Below are 20,922 nucleotides of genomic sequence, written 5' to 3'. Positions count from 1 at the left end.
TGGCCACCAGGAGCATTGCATTCATGTGCTGGCACCGAGCCCCAGAGATAAACCTGGTGGCAAAAGGCCGGGCCACTGGTGGTGACACACCTGGTTGAGAGCCCATGTTACAAGGAGCGAGGACACGGATTCAAGCCCCTGCTGCCCATCTGCAAGGGGAAAGCTTTGTGAGTGGTGAAGCAGGGCTGCGGGTGTATCTTTATCACCCTCTCTATCACCATCTTCCCTCTTGATTTCTGGTTGTCTCTATTTAATAAATAGATAGAGATAGAGGTTAAAAAGGCAGCTAGGAGTCCTGCAGGCACTGATTCCCCCACTGAAAGAAAAAGAATCAAACATGTGAGGCTTACTGCTACAATAAATAAATAAATAAACAAAACACAACCTTGCATTGGTTTCAAAGCAGCTGGAGGAAGACAAGACTTTAGCACTTGAGGTGCAAATAGCCTTCTCCCATTTCTTTCTCTGCTCCTCCTGCTGGCTTCTTACTGCGTGTGGGGCCCCTCTCTGGGCTGGGAGGCCTTGAAGATCTCACATGTGGTGTGTGTGTGTGTGTGTGTGTGTGTTTGTTTGTGTGTTGAAACAGCCCTAAAGTGGGCAAAGCAGTTAGAACATTAGCTCCAGTTTGAGAGATGCTCCCACAGCGTGCAGTGTGTGTGTGTGGGGGGGGCGCGGGGGGGGGCTGTGTGGCTGGGGCCTTGCAGCCCGTCCCTCCCGGGAGTGTGGGCTGAAGATAGGCTGACTCCGGAGCAGGGGCTGTGGTTTCTTATCTGACCATGTCCTCTGCGACCATCCCTGACTTGGACGTTTTCTTCCCTTTCTGTGGTGCAGCTTTATAATAGAGCCTGATGTGGGAGCTAGGGCCTCAAGATTAAGGAGGGAGGGTCCCTGGCTTTAAACCTGCCACCCTCCAGAAGGCTCCAGAAACTCCTCCGCCCCCCCAATTTGACTTTTCTTCTCTCTCTCTCTCTCTCTCTCTCTGACTTCAGGGCTATTGCTGGGGCTTGGTGCCTGCACTACAAATCCACTGCTTCTGGTGGCCATTTTCTCCCCATTTTGTTGGGTAGGACAGAGAAACATTGAGAGAGGAGGTGGAGGGGACAGAGAGAGCGACAGACATTCGTGAAGCAGACCTCCTGCAGGTGGGGAGCAGAGGCTCGAACCTTTAGGCTTCCTATTATGTGTGATTAACCTGGTGCGCCACCACTTGGCCCCCCCTTTCTTTCTCTTTCTCTCTTTCTTTCTCCTTGATAGGACAGATAAATTGAGGAAGAGGGAGACAGAGAAAGAGAGACAGGTACACACCTGCAGACCTATTCTGTCACTCGTGAAGCTTCCCCCTCTGCAGGTGGGGACTTGAACTCCCTCTTTGAGCATGGTAGCATGTGCCCCACTGCCTGGCCCAGTGACTTTGATTTTTATCTACAGGAGATGGAAATGTTCTTTCTGTTCCATACAGAGTGGGCTGCACTACAGTAGTTAAAAATAAGTGACCATGGGGACCGGGTGCTGCTGTACTGGGTTAAGTGCACATAGTCCAAAGCACATGGACCAGCGCAAGGATCCCAGTTCCGGCCTCCAGCTCACCACCTTTGGGGGATGGGGGTGGTGGTTCTTCTTCGCAGATGGTGGAGTAGGTCTGCAGGTGTCTATCTTTCTCTCCCTCTCTCTGTCTTCCCCTCCCCTCTCAATTTCTCTCTATCCTGTCCAAAACAACAGCAGCAAGAATGGAAAAGAGATGGCCACCAGGAGCAGTGGATTGTTAGTGCAGGCCCCAAGCCCTAGCGATAACCCTGGAGGCAAAAAAAAAAAAAGTGATCACTTGGAATTTTTGATTGAAGGTGAGTGCCTTTGCAGACGTTTAGCTGGTGCCTCGTCCACCTTCAGCATAACCAGAGAAGAAACTGTGTATGTGTTTCCATGTATTGAACGTGAATGTGCAGAATACATCTGTGTACTTTTGTGGGTTCTGCAGTAGAAGGGTTTGTTTGAAAAAAGAAGGAAGGAAGGAAGGAAGGAAGGAAGGAAGGAAGGAAGGAAGGAAGGAAGAGGAATGAGGAGAGGGACTTGAATCTTTTTGGAAAACTGTTAGTGCTGGCTCAGGGGTGATCCAAATGAAAGGAAGGAACAAAAGTAGTTTACCCATAGCAGAAAATAAAAGAAGAAACTGAGCTGCATGCCTTGCTTTGTGCTCTGGCTTAAGCCCCTTTGTTTGGGGGTGGTTCCATTTGCTTTAAAGACCCCTTCCCTCTCCCCCCCTCCAGGTAACCTGTGGGGGCTTGCAGATGACATATACCCATGATTTGAAGCTAAGACACTGTATTGACTTAAGATTCCGCTGCAAGAAATGGACGCTGGGCCTTTCTGCTAGATGTTACCATCTGCTTATTTTAGGGGACCTCGCTCAGGCTTTAAGAAAAGAGCAATGGTGGTCCGGGAGGTGGGACAGTGGATACAGCATTAGACTCTCAAGCATGAAGTCCCAAGTTCAATCCCTGGCAGCACATGTACCAGAGTGATGTCTGTTTTTTTCTCTCTTATCTTTCTCATTAATAAATAAATAAAATATTTATTAAAAAAAGAAAGAAAGAAAGAAAAGAGCAGCTGGGAGAAACTGGTGGCTCAGTCAGTTGAGGGGACACATAAGCATGCTCAAGGGCCTAGGTTGGAACCCCTGCTCCCTACCTACAGGGAAGATACTTCACCAGTGAGCGTATATGTTTTTTTTTTTTTTTCCCCCTCCAGGGTTATTGCTGGGCTCGGTGCCTGCATCATGAATCCACCGCTCCTGGAGGCCATTTTGCCCCCTTTTTTGTTGCCCTAGTTGTTGCAGCCTCGTTTCGGTTATTATTGCCATTGTTGACGTTGCTTTGTTGTTGGATAGGACAGAGAGAAATGGAGAAAGGAGGGGAAGACAGAGAGAGAGAGGGGGAGAGAAAGACAGACACCTGCAGACCTGCTTTACCGCCCATGAAGCGACTCCCCTGCAGGTGGGGAGCCGGGGGCTCGAACCGGGATCCTTACGCCAGTCCCTGCGCTTAGCACCACGTGCGCTTAACCCACTGCGCCACCGCCCGACCCCCCTGTTTTTTGTTTTTAAAGAGAAATTTACTTATTTACTTATTAGCTAGAGACAAAGAGAGATCGAGAGGGAAAGGGGAGTTAGAGGAGGAGAAAGAGAGAGACACCTGTGGACTTACTTCCCCACTCATGACGCTTCCCCTCTGCAGGTGGAGAGAGAGCAGGGTTTGAACCCAGGCCCCAGCACATGGTGATCAGCACCCTCCCACCCCCATCACTGAGAAAGAACCAAACTCAGTATCCGCAGGGTCAAGGAGTTCTTGACTCTGAGGCAGTGCTCAAAAGGAGTCTTGTTTTTAAAAGGGAGGAAGCATTTAACAGCGACACATTTTTTTAATGAGTCCACTTACCAGGATTTACTTTTCCTTGGACTCACTGTTTTTATTGAGGAAACGTGGTTTTACCAGACTGTCGCTGTCTCATTTTTCTTGGATTTTAAAAGGGATTCATTCCATACCCACTGGCAGAAGGCGGCAGTGTTTCTGGTGTGGAGTGCATGGGGCTGCTCTCTTGTCTGTCTGTGCTCCCTTCCTCCCTCCCTCCCTCCCTCCCTCACTTTCTCTTGGTCTCTCCTTCCTCCCTCCCATACTTCTTTCTCTCTTCCTCTTTTCTTTCTTTCCTTCTTTTCCTTCTCCCTTCTTTCTCTTCCTGCCTTCTTCTCTCCCTCCATTTCTTCTTTCCTTTCTTTCTCTCTATCCCTCTCTTCCTCCCCCTCCTTCCCTTTCACCCCTTCCTTCCTTCCTCCTCTTCCTTCCTCCCTCGCTTTCTCTCTTTCCTTCCTTTCTCCTTCCTTCTTTCCTCTTTTCTTTCTCCCTCTTTCTTCCTTCCTCCTTTCTCATCCACCCACTCTTCCTTCCTCTCCCTCTCTCCCTCCCTCCATCCTTCCCTCCTTCCCTTTTTTTCTTCTCCCTCTAACAGGAAAGAATGTCAGATACAGACGAGCTTACAGGGGTTTGTGAAGAGTGAGACAGTTCACTCACTATTCTCTCGCCGTTTTATTGTATAACGACATCTTACAGTGAGACACCTCACTGTTCTCTGTCACCATTGATAGCATAGATAAAGGCATCTTACTGTACAACAGCTTCTTCCCTGCGGGAAGCACCAGTAGTGTATTTTCTTACCTCTGTTTGTTGTTCAAGTAAAACACAATGGGAGCTGTTTAAAATACGGAAATGCCTCCTCGGGAGAGGGGTCAGGAGATTATTTGGAGAGGCGCCCAAGTGAGGGTGATTGATGCTGGAATCCACTGAGTGCTGGGGACAGGTGGCCTGAGGATCCGGGCTCACATGCCACTGGGGACTAGTGGGGGTGGAGCTGCGGGTGAGAGGACCATGTTTGTGTGAACCTTGTTCTGTTCTCAGTTCTTCACCCCCCCCCCCCCATTTCTGCCTTTCTGCCTTCCTCTGTGTCTCTGGGTGGAATTGCCCCTCCCTGGAGAATGGGGGACCCTGGAGCAGAATGGGGTGGGGGTGAGGTGGGGGATGCTTCCCGTCAGCCGGCTGCCCCCAAAGGGCACAGCTGCCAGGCTACTTGGGAATGAGGCCGAAGGGCATCGTCCTTGGGTAAGAGGCAGCACAGCACGGCTTGCAGAGGGCTGGCTGATGGTGGGGCCAGGCACCGTGGCTGAAGGGGCTGTGTGGGTCAGTATTTCACGCGTGGCCTTGCATCCTGGCTGAGTGATTGAGTTGAGGCTGGCATGTGTCCTTGATCTATATCCCTCCCTCCCTTTCCCTTCCTTCCCCTCTCTTTCCCTCCCCCTCTCCCTCCCTCCCCCTCTTTCCCTCTCTCCCTCCCTGTCTCTCTCTTTCTTTTCTTTCTTCTTTTTCGCCACAGCTTTACTAAGACCTAATTCACAGACCCATTTAAAATGTGCTTGGAGCGGTTTCTTTCGTTGCTTATTTATTTATTTTTCTGTTTGTCTGCAAGGTTGTGCAACTGCTACCATAATGTGATTCTAGAACATTTCTGCTCTCTTAAAAGTTGTTGGGTCTTTGATGAATAACGTGTCACTTGTGCTTTTGGAAGGACACTGGCTTTTTCTGCAGAATCTCTGAACCCTTTTGTAGAGTCATCCTACTCCTCAGCAACCTCCCCCCCCCCTTTAAGGCTTTTCTCTCTCTCTTCTTTCCCTACATCTCTCGTCCTTTCTCCTTTCTTCCTTCCTCTCTCTTCCTTTCCTTTTCTAGCTTTTTCCCCCTCCCCTCCCCTATTACTTACCAGAGCACTGCTCAGCTCTGGTTTAGGAGGATGCTGGGGATTGAAACTGGGACCTTTGGTATCTCGGGCATGAAAGTCTTTATGTTGTCGCCCCAGCCCAAAGAGAGACCTGCAGCACTGCTTCAGGTGAGGCCACTCCTGGAGTTCTTGTGCATGGTAATGTTTGGGCTCAACTGGGGATGTCACCACTTGACTTCTCTTTAAATATTTAATGAGAGAGAAGAGAGACACTAGAGCATTGCTCAGCTCTGTCTGAATCCTCAGACCTTCAGGCATAAAAGTCTTTTTACATCACATGCTTCCCCATCATCAGTGTCTTTTAATTTTCCAGAGAGAGAGACAGACAGACATACCCGGGGACCACTATGAGCCTGAACCTCTGGGCCTCAGGTTTGCAAATCTTCTCTCAGGCCTCACAAACATTTGTTTTTACAAATATTTAAATAAATAAAAATATTTAAATAAATAAAATTTCATGACATTTATTTTAATGATTGAAATACTATCTCCTTCCTGGCCTTTTGAACACACTTATGAATTACCTTTTAGTTACTGGGTTTACCCCCCACTCCCACGAGTGGCCCCAGGGCTTGAACTTGGGTCCTGCCACATGGTACTGTGTGATCCTGACCGGCTGAGCCCCTCAACTGGACTTCTCAATTGTGTTCCTGTCAGACATGCGTTTCGCCCCTTGTGGCCACACTGTGGTTACTTCTCTCTCTTTGCTGGCTGCAGTGCTGGTTTCTTTCACTGAGCTGTTACTACCTTCCCTCAGCAGCTGGTGTGGGAGGCTGGGCATTTCAGGAAGGGTGTTCACTCACACAAGGGTCGGATTAAAAACTGCTACACGCTAATGTTTGCTTTTCCTCCCTCCTGTGCTTGGCTCCTGCTGTGCTTTGTGCCTAGCTGGAGAGTGCAGGCAGGAGGGGGAGGAGGCTGGAGCTGGGGAGCCTGCCGGGGGCCCTGCGGGGTCCTGGGGAGCAAGAGGCCCTTAGAGCTGGGGACAAAGGCCTGTTGGAGGGCCCTTTCTCCCGGGCGCCCTGACAGCGGGGCCATTCTCTCTCCAGTGACATCTTCAGCCATAACACTTCAGCGCCTCAAGAGTGTGAAAGCAAAAATTACAATTTAAAAGGCAACCCCTGCAGCCTGATTTGCATGTGAATGGCGGCTGTGTAATTAAGCACAATTAAATTCCTGGGGCTGAGCTGAAAGCCGGGCTCTTGCGAAGGGTGCTGGCTTCCAGCTCACAGCCTGGCTGCTCCTGGCTCCCTGGAATTCAGTTGAAGGCATTATTCAGCCTGCCCCTCCCCCCACCCCCACCCCCGACCCCAGAAATTCAGACCCAGACGCCTTTAGCTGTGCTTGCACCTGCTTCCCTGCTCTGGCCTCCAGAACCCAACTCCCTACTGCTCAGTTTTCCTGTTGACCTTGAACCTGACCCCCACCCCACCCCCCCATCCCAAGGGCAAGCTCCCCTTCTCAGTCTTGCAAAGCTCTGCACACAGGTTGCCTTAACTCCACACTGTCCACTCATTTTTTTTTTTTTTTTGCCACCAGAATCATCACTGGGGGATTCGGTGTCCCAGTGATGAATCTATTTCTCCTGGTGGCAGCTCCCCCACCCCTCCCCCCACCCCTTCAGTTACAGGAGAAGGGTCCTCAGATTAATGCTAGCTGGATTGGTGGGAGAAAAGACAATTCAGCTGTGTGTGTGTGCGCGTGCATGCACAGACACACAGACACACAGACACACACACACACACACACACACACAATGACTGCCTGCCTGCCTGTCTGTCTATCTACATATCTATCGATCTGGATTCTTAAGTCAGTGGGCTTGTGTGTGTGTGTGTGTGGGGGGGGAGAGTATCCAGAATTAGGGAATGAATTAGATGTTTGGGACTTCAAGGAAAAAGAACAGATTCAATAATAAGGAGACGGGGATTCACTGCAAAGATCAAATACTCAAAATATTTTGTTTATTATTTATTTATTTATTTATTTGTGAACCAGAGCATCATCCTGGTACGTGGAGTGCCAGAATTGAACTTGGGGCCTCATGCTTGTGAGTCCAACACATTATTCACTGCACCACCTCCCAGGGCCCTGTCATGAGTTGTTTACCCTCCCTTACAGATAGGTTTCTCTGATTGGAAGGTTATTTTCTAATAAAAATTTGCATTCTGGCTCCTGGCCTCTGCTTCTGCTCTTTTTGAGAGTGAAGGGCATGTGTAGGTTTCTCTGAAACCTGTGGGTCCTTGGCTGGTCTGAGCTCAGAGTAATCCACAGGGCAGAGTGACACATGTTGGGGACACTGCTTCTGGGCCTCTCGGAAAGGTCCGTACAGCAGTGGCCTGCCAAGATGCTGAGGCCCTCCTTAAATGCCACACCTTCCAGAATGTTCTTCCTTTAACTGCTCCACACCGCCTTTCCCCCTTTGGGCTCATGCTTCAGCAGGCATTTTCCAAGAGATGGGAAGCGTTGGAACAGGAGGAGTGGGAGAAAGAGAGAAAAACCTGCAGCACCACTTCACCATTCATGAAGCTTCCCTCTGCAAGTGGGGGCGGGGAGCTCGAACCTGGATCCTTGTGCATAGTAACATCTGTGCTCAACAACATACACCACCTCCCAACCTGTAGACAAGCTTTTTAAAACAAAAAACGGCAGTGGGGGCTGGGCGGTAGCTGGGTGGTAGTGCACTGTGTTAAGCGCACATCTTGGTTCCAGCCCATGGCTCCCCACCTGTGGCGGTGGGGTTCGATTCACAAGCAATGAAGCAGGTATGCAGTTGTCTATCTTTCTCTCCCCCTCTCTGTCTTTCCTTCCTCTCTCAATTCTCTCTATCCTATTCAACAACAATAATAACAATAATAAGGACAGCAACAATGGGAAAAAGGATGGCCGCCAGGAGCAATGGATTGGTAGTGCAGGCACCTAGCCCCAGCTATAAATAACCCTGAAGGCAAAACCAACAAACAAACCAAGCTGCTTTGGGCTGGGTAGAAGTTCAGCAGTGCAGTGGTGTTCCTTGTATGTGCGAAGCCCTGGGCTCAGGCCATAGGAGAGCAACAAAGACCGACTGAGTCAGAGCTCCATGAAAGCTGGACAGTACACCATGCACCATTTCTGAACACCCCAAACTGGTGACCACTAGTCCCACTAGAGTTGCATGAACTTGACCAAGGAGGAAATTGGCCTTGGTCTTTGGTCTCCATGTGCTCTGGCCTCCTCTGCAGTAAGTTAGTACCCAAGGAGGCTGAGACTGAATTTCTACCCGTGTTTGCTCCTGGTGTTCGAACTGAAGGGCAGCGAGGCAGGATGGATTGTGTGTGCTGTAGACTTAGGATCCCACGTGTCGGTGGCAGAAAAAAAAAAAGTGAAACATCAAAGTCACAGATCAGAAGCCATATGTGTACTGCAGTAAGGGGGGAGTGGGAGTGGTGGTTACAAAGGATGGGTTTCATTATTGGTCTTTTTCCTTTTAGGGTTTTTGTAAAATTATTTAACCATGTAGCTAAAGGAGTTTTATAGTATGTGGAGTATGATATGATACAATGTAGATTCAGTAGTATATTTCAAGATAAATTGTCAATGGATGGGACTTCCCTCTAGGCCTACACACACACACACACACACACACACACACACACACACACACACTACTGACCATCTTATCGTGCTGTCGAATTGCCACATGGTTGTGTGTGTGTGTGTGTTGAGCCCAGTGTCCAGCTGTTTCTCTGCCCCAAGATTCTTAAAAATGCCACTGTAAGGGAGTGGGGCGGTAGCACAGTGGGATATGTGCAGGTGGTGCAATATGTTGTTTTCGACGGGTTAGGTTGTTTTCGCCGGGCTGGCTTCACGGGCAGGTAACAGACGACCAGGGACTCATGGTTGAGCTGTAGGCAGTATCTCTTTATTTATGCAGGACGCAGCACAATCTAAGACGAGCTAAGCTAAACTCAAGGTACTCTAAAACTCACAATGCTGTCTTTATATATACTTGCCAAGTAAGGTGGAAACAGGATGTGACATAGAGAGGGTGGAGAGAAAAGTGACTGGTGAAAATCAGAGTGTGACAAAGAGGGGGCAGATTAGGGGGCAGAATCCTATCACTGAACCACAAATGCCCTGGAGGGAGGGTGGAACTTGTTAACAGTGGTTATGTAAATAGAATGAAGTGGTTATGTAAATAGAATAGTGTTAAGCAGGGGGGATTTAAACCAAATGAAACAGAAGGGGTCTCATGCATACCAACAGGTTTCATTATTGGTCTTTTTCCTTTTAGGGTTTTTGTAAAATTATTTAACCATGTAGCTAAAGGAGTTTTATAGTATGTGGAGTATGATATGATACAATGTAGATTCAGTAGTATATTTCAAGATAAATTGTCAATGGATGGGACTTCCCTCTAGGCCTACACACACACACACACACACACACACACACACACACACACACACACACACTACTGACCATCTTATCGTGCTGTCGAATTGCCACATGGTTGTGTGTGTGTGTGTGTGTGTGCATGTGTGTGTGTGTTGAGCCCAGTGTCCAGCTGTTTCTCTGCCCCAAGATTCTTAAAAATGCCACTGTAAGGGAGTGGGGCGGTAGCACAGTGGGATATGCGCAGGTGGTGCAAAGTGCAAGGACCAGTGTACGGATCCTGGTTTGAGCCCCCGGCCGCCTACCTGTAGGGGAGTCACTTCACAGGCGGTGAAGCAGGTCTGCAGGTGTCTTATCTTTCTCTCCCTCTCTCTGTCTTCCCCTCTCTCCATTTCTCTCTGTCCTATTTAACAACGACAACATCAATAACTACAACAATAAAACAAGGGCAACAAAAGGTAATAAATAAATATTTAAAAAAATTTTAAATGCCACTGCAATACCTTTTGAATATGAGGTCCTACCTGCACAGCCAGAGGGAGGAGATAGATTTGATTGGCATCAAAGTGCAGGAACCAGCAGCATCCTCAGCATCTGTGGTGCAGGAGTCTGAGCTCTGCAGCGCCCCCTGCTGGCCAGGTGGGCAGTGGTGCCCTCCAGGGAGCCCGAGATGTGAAGTCCATCCTAGCTTCCCTGTGCAGTGCTGTGGCTCTTTGCATGGCAGTGTCTTCCACCAGTATCTGCCTGGCACTCAGCCGGGCAGCCAGACCACAGCTCCACAGACTTGGGAGATAAATCAGAGAAACCACAGAAAGTTGCGTGTGCTGAGAAGATGCTGGGCAGCTGGCAGCGCCTCCGGGAAGACTTCAGGCCCAGTCTCTGCAGCCAGAAGGGCTTTGGCTCCGGAGCCTCAGGCAGGATTGTGCTTGGGTGGAGAGTGTCCAGGGCACTGCAGTCCCTGCCCTGCCCCCTGCCCAGACTCCACCCCAGGACTCCTCCCTAACTCATTTGTTCTCTCTCCCTCCCCTCCTCCCTCACCTTCCTACCCACACATACCTCCCTGTCCATGCTTACCTACTTGTCTCACCTCTTGACCCTATCCCCCACCAGGGAGGCTAACTTCCTAGAGTGCTAGCGGTCGGTAGTGCCTGGCCCTTGCTGAACCTTTGCATCTCGCTTACCACCCCCCCCCCCCACACACACACTCCCGAGTCAGATTCTGTGGCCTGTGTGGACACCGCCCCCACCCCCACCCCCCATTTTTCCAGACTGGCTTTTCTTCCTCTCTCTTTGAACTCTCTTCACCTTGGAGCTTTGCCCATTGGCACAGGAGAGCAGTGTCTGGCTTCCTGGATTATAGGTTTATGGGGAGACTCTTCCCTTTCCCCAGCCTTGGTTCAGCCAAGTGTTACTGAATTGCCTGGATCGTGGATAACGGATTCTTCTGGAGATAAGGAGCATTTATTTGGTCTGAGAGCATTTGTGAATGGCCAGAGTAGCTGGCAAGAGTTACTTCACCTCCACATCTCAGTTACTACGGGAATGGTTTCCAAGGGTGGGCCTGATAGCAGCAGACAGACTGCATTTTCCTGGGAACTGGGGCGCTTGGATGCTTCTGTAAGGATGACACAGTCAAGAGCCCAGCTCCCTGGGTCTGCTGGGGGATACTAAGGCCTCGTGTCACGTGGGACCTCAGGTCATAGCTGGGACCTGAGCCATGGTCTTCTCAGCTTCAGTGGAATCGCGTTTTCTGGTGCTGGATACTCTTCCAAATTGTCTTTCTTTGTTTTATATATAGACATGATATCTCTCTCTCTCTCTCTCCCTCTCTCCCCCTCTTCCTCCCTCCCCCTCCCTCCAATGCTAAATAAATAGAAAATAAAAGAAAAAATTCAGGTAATTAAAAGTAGTTTATTTCTCGGGGCCGGGCTACACAGTAGAACACACATATTACCTGCAGAAGGAAGGACCCCAGTCTAAGCTCCTGGTCCCCATTTACAGAGAGGAAGCTTCATGCATGGTGAGACATTGCTGTAGGTCTCTCTCTCTCTCTCTCTCTCCCCCTCTCCTCCTCTCCTCCTCACCCCACCTCCTCCCTGGCTCTCCTTTCCCTCTCAGTTTCTCTCTGTCTTTATAAAAAGTAATAAAATAAAAAAAAAGGGAGAGGGAGTGAGAGCGAGAGAGTGTACTTCACTCTGGCACACACAGTGCTGGTACTGAACTCAGGACTTCATGCTTGTGAGTTCGAGGCATTCTCCACTGCACCACCTCCCAGGACACAAAGTCAGCCCTTTCCAAAGAGCCTGTGTGTATAGTTCTTTGTCCACACATCTTGCCTGGGTGGGGGTGGGGGGTGGAGGCTGAGCTTTCTGCAGAGGTAGGAGCTTTTGGATGGGGATTTGGATATCATGTGGATTGGGATTCATAGAAACAACTACAGGAGCCAAGCTGTGGCGCACCTGGTTAAACACCCACATTACAGTGCACACGACCCAGGTTCCAGCCCCTGGCCCCCACCTGTAAGGGGAAAGCTTCATGAGTGGTGAAGCAGGGCTGCAGGTCTCTCTCTGTTTCTATCCCCCATCCCCTCTCAATTTCTCTCTGTCTCTATTCAATAATAAATATTATATATATATATATATATATATATATATATATATATATATGAAACAAGCAATCACTTATCCTAGATTCTTGTCACTCTTCTTTCTCATCCCTGTCTGTCTGTCCTGTCACCGCATTTCATTTCCCCAATTAAATAAAATCCAAAATAACCCACCTTTCACTTTTCTAATAAGGGCTTTTCCTTGTGATTGTCATGTGTGGGGGGGAGAAGGATGGAAATGAAATTTATGGTCTGTTTTTACAAGATGCGTGTCTTTGGTTTCTGCCAGATGTGAGGACTCCAACGAGAGAGAGACCAGGCGGATGTCACATGAAATGGTCCCAGCGTTTTTCAGAGCATATGTGTGAGAAGGTTCGTGGTAGCTTTAGAGAGAAAGAGGACCAGGAAGGACTGTTTGTTTGTTTGTTTGTTTATTTATTTATTTTTATTGCTGCAGCTCTGAGAGCTAAAGGTATGTCTTTGAAGCTGTCGATTTCAAAACAAAAACCTTGGCATCTTCATACTTGATATAATTTCCTAGCCAGCTCCAACACCAGAAACTGTTGATGACTGGGCTTGGCTAAATCCTGGCGGTTTGCTGCTCCCCAAGCCCCAAATAAACGTGTCTGTGTATGAGTGTGAGTACCCTCCAGTACCTCTGCTAAAGTGGTCTTATCTAAGAGCACTTTCAGATTTATTTTAAAAAATACTGATTTTATTTTTTAAGATATATTTTATTTATTAGAAAGAGAAGGAGGGAAAGAGAGAACCTGAGCATCACTGTGGCACGTGCAAGCCTAGACATCGAACTCAGAACCTCATGCTTGAGAATCCAATGATTAATCTGCTGTCCCACTGCCTAAGGCTAATTTTTCAATTCATATATTCAGTGTGAAAACCTCTCGGTTACTAATGTAGTTTCCAAATTGTAAAAAGTGAGTTGAAACTGATCAGAGGGAAAGAGGAATCTGTTCTGATTTGGGGGGGAGAAAAGAAAGAAAGAAAGAAAGAAAGAAAGAAAGAGAAGAAGGAAGGAAGGAAGGAAGGAAGGAAGGAAGGAAGGAAGGAAGATTGACGTGGCCTTCATTCTCCACTGTAAGGTCAAAACAAGCATTTTCTTTTGAAGTCAGCATCTTAGCCATGTCTTTCTCTCTCTTTTAATTTTTTTAAAACTTTATTTATTTGTTATTGGGTAGAGACAGAGAAATTGAGAGAGAAGGGGGAGCTAGAGAGGAAGATAGACAGAGAGACACCTGCAGACCTGCTTCACCACCTGTGAAGGGACTCCCCTGCAGGTGGGGAGCTGGGGGCTTGAACTGGGATCCTGACCGGTCCTTGCGCTTTGTGCCATGTGCGTTTAACCCGCTGCACTATCGTCTGACTCCCAGTCATGTCTCTTTACTGCTTTCCCTTAGTCCTTCCACATCTGATTTGTAGGGTCTGTGTTTTTATTTATTTATTTTCCCTTTCCTTGCTCTTGTTTTATTGTTGTAGTTACTGTTGTTGTTATTGATGTTGTCATTATTGGATAGAACAGAGAAATAGAGAGAAGAGGGGAAGATGGGGAGAGAAAGATAGACACCTGCAGACCTGCTTCACAGCCTGTGAAGCGACTCCCCTGCAGGTGGGGAGCTGGGGGCTCGAACCGGGATCCTTACACCAGTCCTTGGCACTTTGTGCCACATGCACTTAACCCGCTGTGCTACCACCCGACTCCCTGGGTCTGTGTTTTTAAAATTCTTGGTTGTGGGATTAAGAAATAAAAGATCTCTGCTCTGCTCTGAGACCACCGGGTTTGATTTCACATCTTCTGTTCAGAGATACTCAATGCCATCCCATTGGGGATGTTTAAATTCGGAGGTCAGCTCTGACTCAGCTCAGCTGGCTCCTCTGTCTGCTGTCATCTTTCCTCATCCAGTAACACGATCTGATAGTGACTGCACTTAACTGTGTGTCAGGCACAAAGCTAAGGCTTTAATTATCTATTATAGTAACCTCCTGTGAGCCCCTGGAGACATCCCACTGTCACCTCCACTTCACAGATAAGGAGGCTGTGACTTCAGAGCAGCTCAGCCTCTGCTCCGCTCAGGATGAGAGAGTGAGGGCTTCGGCCCGGAACCTGGGTTTGTTTGCCCAGACTACTGAAGCCCCAGCCTCCACCCTGCAGACTAGACTTGGCCTCTCTTCTGGGGGAGGCTCTGTGGATGTGTCTAGGCTTGGACCCTAGACCAGGTTCATGTTTCTGCCTGGGGCCAAGCTGCCTGGGAGTTCTGGCTCTGCCCCTTGGACCTTGGGTGACTCTCTAAAGGTCTCTGAAATGGTGTTTGAAACCTGAGGGTACAGGGCAGGAGGAAGTTTTGGCTGCGCGCTATTTTCTTACCACTTAGCCAGGACTAAGTGACTTCTCAGGAGAACTGGTGGCATGCAGAGCTGCCTGTTTGCTTCTCTTTTGGAATGCCGAGACCTGGCCAGATTGGTGTGGAGAGAGACTGCCAGGCACATGAGGTATTGTTACCTCTTTGCCTTTGCTCCTCCTGTGACTCTGCAAAAAACACTTCTGGAGGCAACTGAAGGGGTGTTACTTACCATTTTGTGTGTGTGTGTGTATGTGTGTGTGTGTTTATGTGTTTATGTAAGTACAATAAGTTGTATAATTTGTTCATGCCCTATAAATACCAAATGTCCTGTCTGAACTAAACTTAAGTCGAGAAGTTGACAAGAGTTTGACAGATGGAGCTGGTGGTATTTGTTATTAATACAACTGACAGGTGTCAGAGAGCAAATAAAGGTGGTCCTGGTGGAAGATGGCAGAGTCCAGGGAGAAAGGCTAGAGAAAGGGTTGCTTAGTCAGGAGCAGAGAAGTGGTGGAAGAAAAACATGTGAGCAAGGCTGGGGAGATAGCATAATGGTTATGCAAAATACTTTCATGTCGAGGCTCTGAAGTCCCAAGTTCAATCCCCAGCACCACCAGAAGCTAGAACTGAGCAGTTCTGTGGTGTGTCTATCTCTCTCTCTCGTCTCTGCAGGTTTGAAATTCAAATGCCCACTTCCTGGACCAGCTCCTAGACAGTGCTAGGAAATGGAAAGGCTGTGCTTTGGGAAGCTTTGCCGACATGTTTGAAAACAGCTCTGCATGCTCTGTGTAATAGGGCTTCTCCACTTAAATATGTTTGGGTCACATGACTTTATGCAGTGTCATGTGGCCTTTAGTTTCTTAGCAGATGCACATTTAGTTTGTTTTATGTTTGTAAGTATGTTTATATAAGGTTATAGTTTATTTTGTCCTTTGTGTGCTCTCTTTCTCTATACGTGTGCCTTCATTTGTTCATTTTGATTCTGAAGGAGAATGAAGGTGTTAACAGAGGCTAATAGCTGTGACTTGCTGTGTGATTGGTACTTTTCATGGGCTGGAGAAATGTCATAGAGGTTATACAGAGAGACTCCTCCATAACAAGGCATTGAAAGTCCCAGATTTAACCCTGGGAGCCACCACAAGCCAGGGCTGAGCAATGTTTTGCTAAAACAAACAAATTAAGTGGCTAATTTAGCCTCCCCCCTTCCTGTTACAAGCTGCCTAACAGAGAAACCAAAGCCTACTCCTTCTCCAACCCTTCAAAATGTGCCTTTTTGTTTATCTTTCCTTAATTTGAGCCTTCTGAAAAACGCCATCCTTTCTGAATTCATCCAGAAATCAAATCTAGTAACAAGGGACTCTACCCCCATTTTCTTTGGTTTATGTAGAATCTTTCGGTTTGATATCAAGTCATACTAATTATAATCTAAGGGTACTGTACTGTAAGCTTTTGCAGCCGAGGAGTTATCTTAGATTCCTAACAGTTGAACATGTAAAATCTAGTTCTGGCTCATTGACACAGGAGGAAACGTCTGTCTCAAATACTGACAGCTGACATCCTGAGCAGAGCGTGTGTTTATTAATTCAGTGTTTAATTCTTTTAAACTGCCAGAAAAGTAATCTCTCTTTTCTTTTTTAGCTTCTCCGACAAGCTGTTTAGTGGCGAGGGATTGTACTTCCAACCATCAGTTCTAGATTTTGGAATTCAGTAAGTAGTTTTCTTTATGGTTCTTAATAACTTCTTAGCATTATTGACTTTCAAGATATCTTATATATGTTGCTAACTGCATTTAAAATTTATTAATAATATGAGATATATTGATCCTGGCACTGATTGTTTAAGAAATTGTTTACTGATAAGGAAAGTGTAAGTTCATTTTGCCATTTCTTTAGTTTTAAATAAAATGCCTTATACTGTTTTATGGTTATTGGGATGTAACAAATCAATATTAAGTCTTTGTTTTTCTGAAACAAATCAAGTTATTATACAGTGGGGAAAAAAAACAAAACAAAACCAAGTACTGATGGTTTCTGAATTCTTTGAGTTGGATCTACTTACCCATTTGTTTTTAATGCTTGTTACGCTTTGGGATTCAAAATTGCACCATACAAACATCAGCTATTATGGTTAAGCCTTTGGAAGCAAGTTGAGTAGGAAGGAGTGGGTAAGCTGTAATTATCTACAGTTCATCGTGTTAAGAAGCAGAGGATGAAGGGAACATGATCTGAATGCCGGCCGACTGAGGGACTCATACGGGAACTCAGAGGGAGGAAGGAGGAGAGGGTTGAAGAGGAACAGAGGGCAAAGGCAGGCCAGGAGAGAGCCCAGGGGCTTTTGCTGACTGGAAGAAAGTTTGAAATTTAAGTGGTAAGTTTTCCAGATGCAGAAGATTGCAACTTTGGCAGGAAGACGGCAACACTGAGACAGGCAGACTCTCTGATGGAAATGAAAGAGCTTTTCAGGTGTCAGAGTCAGCTCTGCACGGTGACGAGCAGGTTATATGAGCAGGACAGCCACTATGCTAGGAGAGAACATGGGGCGAGTGATTGGCAGAACCCCTGGGGGTCTACTTTTATTCACCTGCTTTAGTTATTTATCAATCTTTATTTATTGGGTAGAGACAGCCAGAAATCAAGAAGGAAGGGGGTGATAGAGAGGGAGAGAGACAGAGAGACCCCTGCAGCTCTGCTTCACCACTTGTGAAACTTTCCCCCTGTAGGTGGGGGCTGGGGGCTCGAACCCGCGTCCTTGCGAATTGTAATAAATGCACTCAACTAGGTGCGCCACAAACTGAACCCAGGACCCCATGCCTGCAAATCTGTTGCTCCTCATGCCTCAGCGTCCCCAGCCTGCCTGGAGTTGCTTCTCCCTGCTTTCTTCTGCTCCGTACAAGATCAGTGCAGGAGAATGAAGTTTAAAGTACCTTGTGGAACAGGGTGTTGGGTAGTAGCGCAGCGGGTTAAGTGCACATGACGCAAAGTGTAAGGGTCCTGGTTGAAGCCCCCCAGCTCCCCACCTGCAGGGGAGTCGCTTCACAGGTGGTGAAGCAGGTCTGCAGGTGTCTATCTTTCTCTGCCCCTCTCTCTGCCTCTCTCCATTTCTCTCTGTCCTATCCAACAATGACAACGTCAGTAACAACAATTATAACTACAACAACAATGAAAAACAGCAAGGACAACAAAAGGGAAAATAAATAAATATAAAAAAAGTAATAAAAAAAAAGTACCTTGTGGAACTCCTGAAGAAGACGCTGTGGTGGCCTGGGAGGTGGCACAGTGGGCAGAGCGTCAGACACTCTGGAGTGAGGTCCTGAGGTAAATCCCTGGCATATGTATGCCAGAGTGATGCTTTGGCTCTCACTCTTCCTCCTCCTCTTCTCTCTCATTAATAATAATAAAATAAAATTGAGTGCTGCAAATGCCCCAGAGAAGCAGTGACAGAATAAACCTGCAGATTTTTTCCTCTCCTCCCCTCTCCTCTCCTCCCTTCCCCTCCCCTCCTTTATTTCTTCCTCTTCTTTCCTATTTTCCTTCCTCCCTTCCCCTGCCACTGTGCACCCCCCCTCCCTTATTTTTTGCCACCAGGGTTATCATGGGGGTGGATCAGTGCTTGCAGAGCAACTCAAGAAGCTCCCAGTGGCCATTTTCTTTTCTGATAGAGACAGAAATAGAGAGGGGGAGAGAGACACCTCTGCAGCACTGCACTACCACTTTATGAAGCTTCCCCTCTGCAGGTGGGGTCTTGAACCAGAGTCTTTGTGGGTGATAATGTGTGTACTGGGCATGCCACCACCCTGCCCCTAAATATTCAGATTTTTAAAAAATATTTGTTTATTTATTTATTCCCTTTTGTTGTCCTTGTTTTATTGTAGTTATTGTTGTCATTGTTGTTGGATAGGATAGAGAGAAATGGAGAGAGGAGGGGAAGACACAGAGGGGAAAGAAAGATAAGACACCTGCAGACCTGCTTCACCGCTTGTGAAGCGACTCCCTTGCAGGTGGGGAGCCGGGGGCTTGAACCGGGATCCTTATGCTGGTCCTTGCGCTTGGCACCTCGTGCGCTTACCCCGCTGTACTACCACCCGACTCCCAATCTTCAGATTTCTAAGCTGTTCCATGCCTTGCTGTTTTTCTTATCAGTGAGATGAAAGATACAATTATAGTAATCAATTTATTTTATTTAATGAATATTCTACTGACCTGAGATTAAAATGACTAACTGCTTGCACAAAAGACTTGAAATCATTTTTTATTGTATCAAATCAATACCTCCCAGTCACTAGTGAAGGAAGCTCTTCTCATAACACTATTAAAAATACTTAGGAAAAAAAAAAGAGTTCTGATTATAACTTCCCTGATGTCCTTTTTTCCTTCTAGGTTCCTGGGACACCCAGCAGCAAAGGTCCTCCACGTGTATAACCCCAGTAGGGAGAGCGAGGTGGTGGTGAACTCCGTGTTCACAGCCGCCAGGCACTTCCATGTGCCGCCCTTGCCGCGCAGGGTAAGTGTGTTCAGGGGCTGCTGAGGACAGTGTCATGGGGCCCACCAGCTCTCCTGGCTTGCTTTGGCCTGGGCTTTTCATTTTCTGCTCCCTCTCTCCCCTTTCCCGTCTATCCTTAGAGTATTCAGCTGTTCACATTTCTAACTCCGCTGGCCTCTGGTAACTGCATGCAGAGGAAGGTTTAAAGCTTTTAAACTAGGTAGTGACACATTTCTATTTAACCTGCCTTTTTCATGACTCCAGTAACTGATGTTATTTTTCTTGACCTGACCGCCAGTGCAGAAGTGTTTAGTCAGTAATACGAGTGTATAGTTCTGATCTCTTTGTCTGGGGAAGCTACAGGAACTGTTAAAACCTCTTCTGGAGTCATGCCTGAGGGGTTTCTGAGTGGCTCCTCATAAAGTCAATGTGCATGTGACACCAGGCTCAAAATTCTGATTTTTTTCTAGTCATCCTAATTTCACTTATAAACTGAAATTTTTGTGATTTCTTTAAAAATATTTTTATTGGGAGTCAGGTGGTATAGTGCAGCGGGTTGAGCACACGTGGCGCAAAGCCCAAGGACTGGCGTAAAGATCCCGGTTCGAGCCCCTGGCTCCTCACCTGCAGGGGAGTCGCATAAAAACAATAATAATAACTACAACAACGATAAAAAAACAACCAGGGCAACAAAAGGGAAAATATTTTATTTATTTATTTATTTATTATTGGATAGAGACATAGAGAAATTGAGAGAGGATGGGGGATAGAAACAAAGAGAGACCTGCAGCCCTGCTTCACCACTTGTGAGGCTCTCCCATGGCAGGTGGGGGCCAGGGGCTTAGACCCGAGTCCGAGTCCTTTCTCACTGTAATGTGAGTGCTTAAGCAGGTGCGTTACCCCCGGCCCCCTGTGATTTTTTTTTTTTTAATTCGAATTTTCAGTGATCTTAGGTTTTCATGAGGATACCGGTTATTAGAGGGTTTTAATCTGCTTTGACTACTTATCTCCACCCCATCCACTTTTTATTTGTCTATTTTATTTAGACAGACAGACAGAGAGAAGCAAAGGCACCACTGGCACTCAAGTATCATTTAATGCGTTGGGGGCTGGGCTCAAACCTAGGTTACTCTCAGGGCAAAGCCAAACACTATCCAAATGAGCTATTGTTGGCTTTTGATTTTTTTTTTAATATTTTATTTTTAAAATTTATTTATTTATTTATAAAATGGAAACACTGACAAGACCATAGGATAAGAGGGGTACAATTCCCACCACCAGAGCTAAGTATCCCCTCCCATGATAGCTTTCCTATTCTTTAATCCCATGGGAGTATGGACCCAGGGTCACCATGGGGTACAGAAGGTGGAAGGTCTGGCTTCTGTATATTTTATTTTATTTTATTTTATTTTATTTTATTTTATTTTATTTTATTTTATTTTATTTTATTTTATTTTATTTTATACTGAGAGTAAGAAAGTGATGAAAGGATGAGCCTGTTATTTTGTTTGACATTCTGCCAATGGTGGAGTCCCTTAATTTTGTTAAGCGTCAGCATGTTTGCATGTTGCTTCTAAACTAATGACAACTAGAAGGTACACTATTGATCTCCTGCTGTGAAAACATGGACAAAGATCTCACAGGAGCTCAAGCGTGAACTGCGTTACAGGACGTTGCACTGCACACCCTGGTGTGGATGAGGTGGGGATATGAGGGAGAGAGAGCACATGTATTATGCAAAAACACAGCCTCTGGCTGAGGCTCTGAGGTCCCATGTTCATTCCCCAGCAC

The 20,922-nt window shown here is 47.0% G+C and overlaps 1 protein-coding gene across 4 annotated transcripts in view; it reads left to right on the top strand.

The window, feature by feature from the left end:
- TMEM131L (transmembrane 131 like) overlaps positions 1-20,922 on the top strand; it is a 163,809-nt gene that overhangs the window by 66,364 nt on the left and 76,523 nt on the right. For all 4 annotated transcript variants that reach the window (XR_009546375.1, XM_060178926.1, XM_007529449.3 and 1 more), the window contains exons 4-5: positions 16,291-16,359; positions 19,029-19,152. Coding sequence is in view for 3 of the 4 variants with exons in the window: in XM_060178926.1 (XP_060034909.1) it covers positions 16,291-16,359; positions 19,029-19,152 (193 nt within the window). In the remaining variant the exon portion in view is untranslated. The remainder of the gene's footprint in view (positions 1-16,290; positions 16,360-19,028; positions 19,153-20,922) is intronic.

This window comes from Erinaceus europaeus, chromosome 19, assembly GCF_950295315.1.
Source record: "Erinaceus europaeus chromosome 19, mEriEur2.1, whole genome shotgun sequence".
NCBI lineage: Eukaryota > Metazoa > Chordata > Mammalia > Eulipotyphla > Erinaceidae > Erinaceus > Erinaceus europaeus.
The sequence above is the reverse complement of the archived record's forward strand: the minus strand, read 5'-3'. Positions and strand labels throughout refer to the sequence as shown.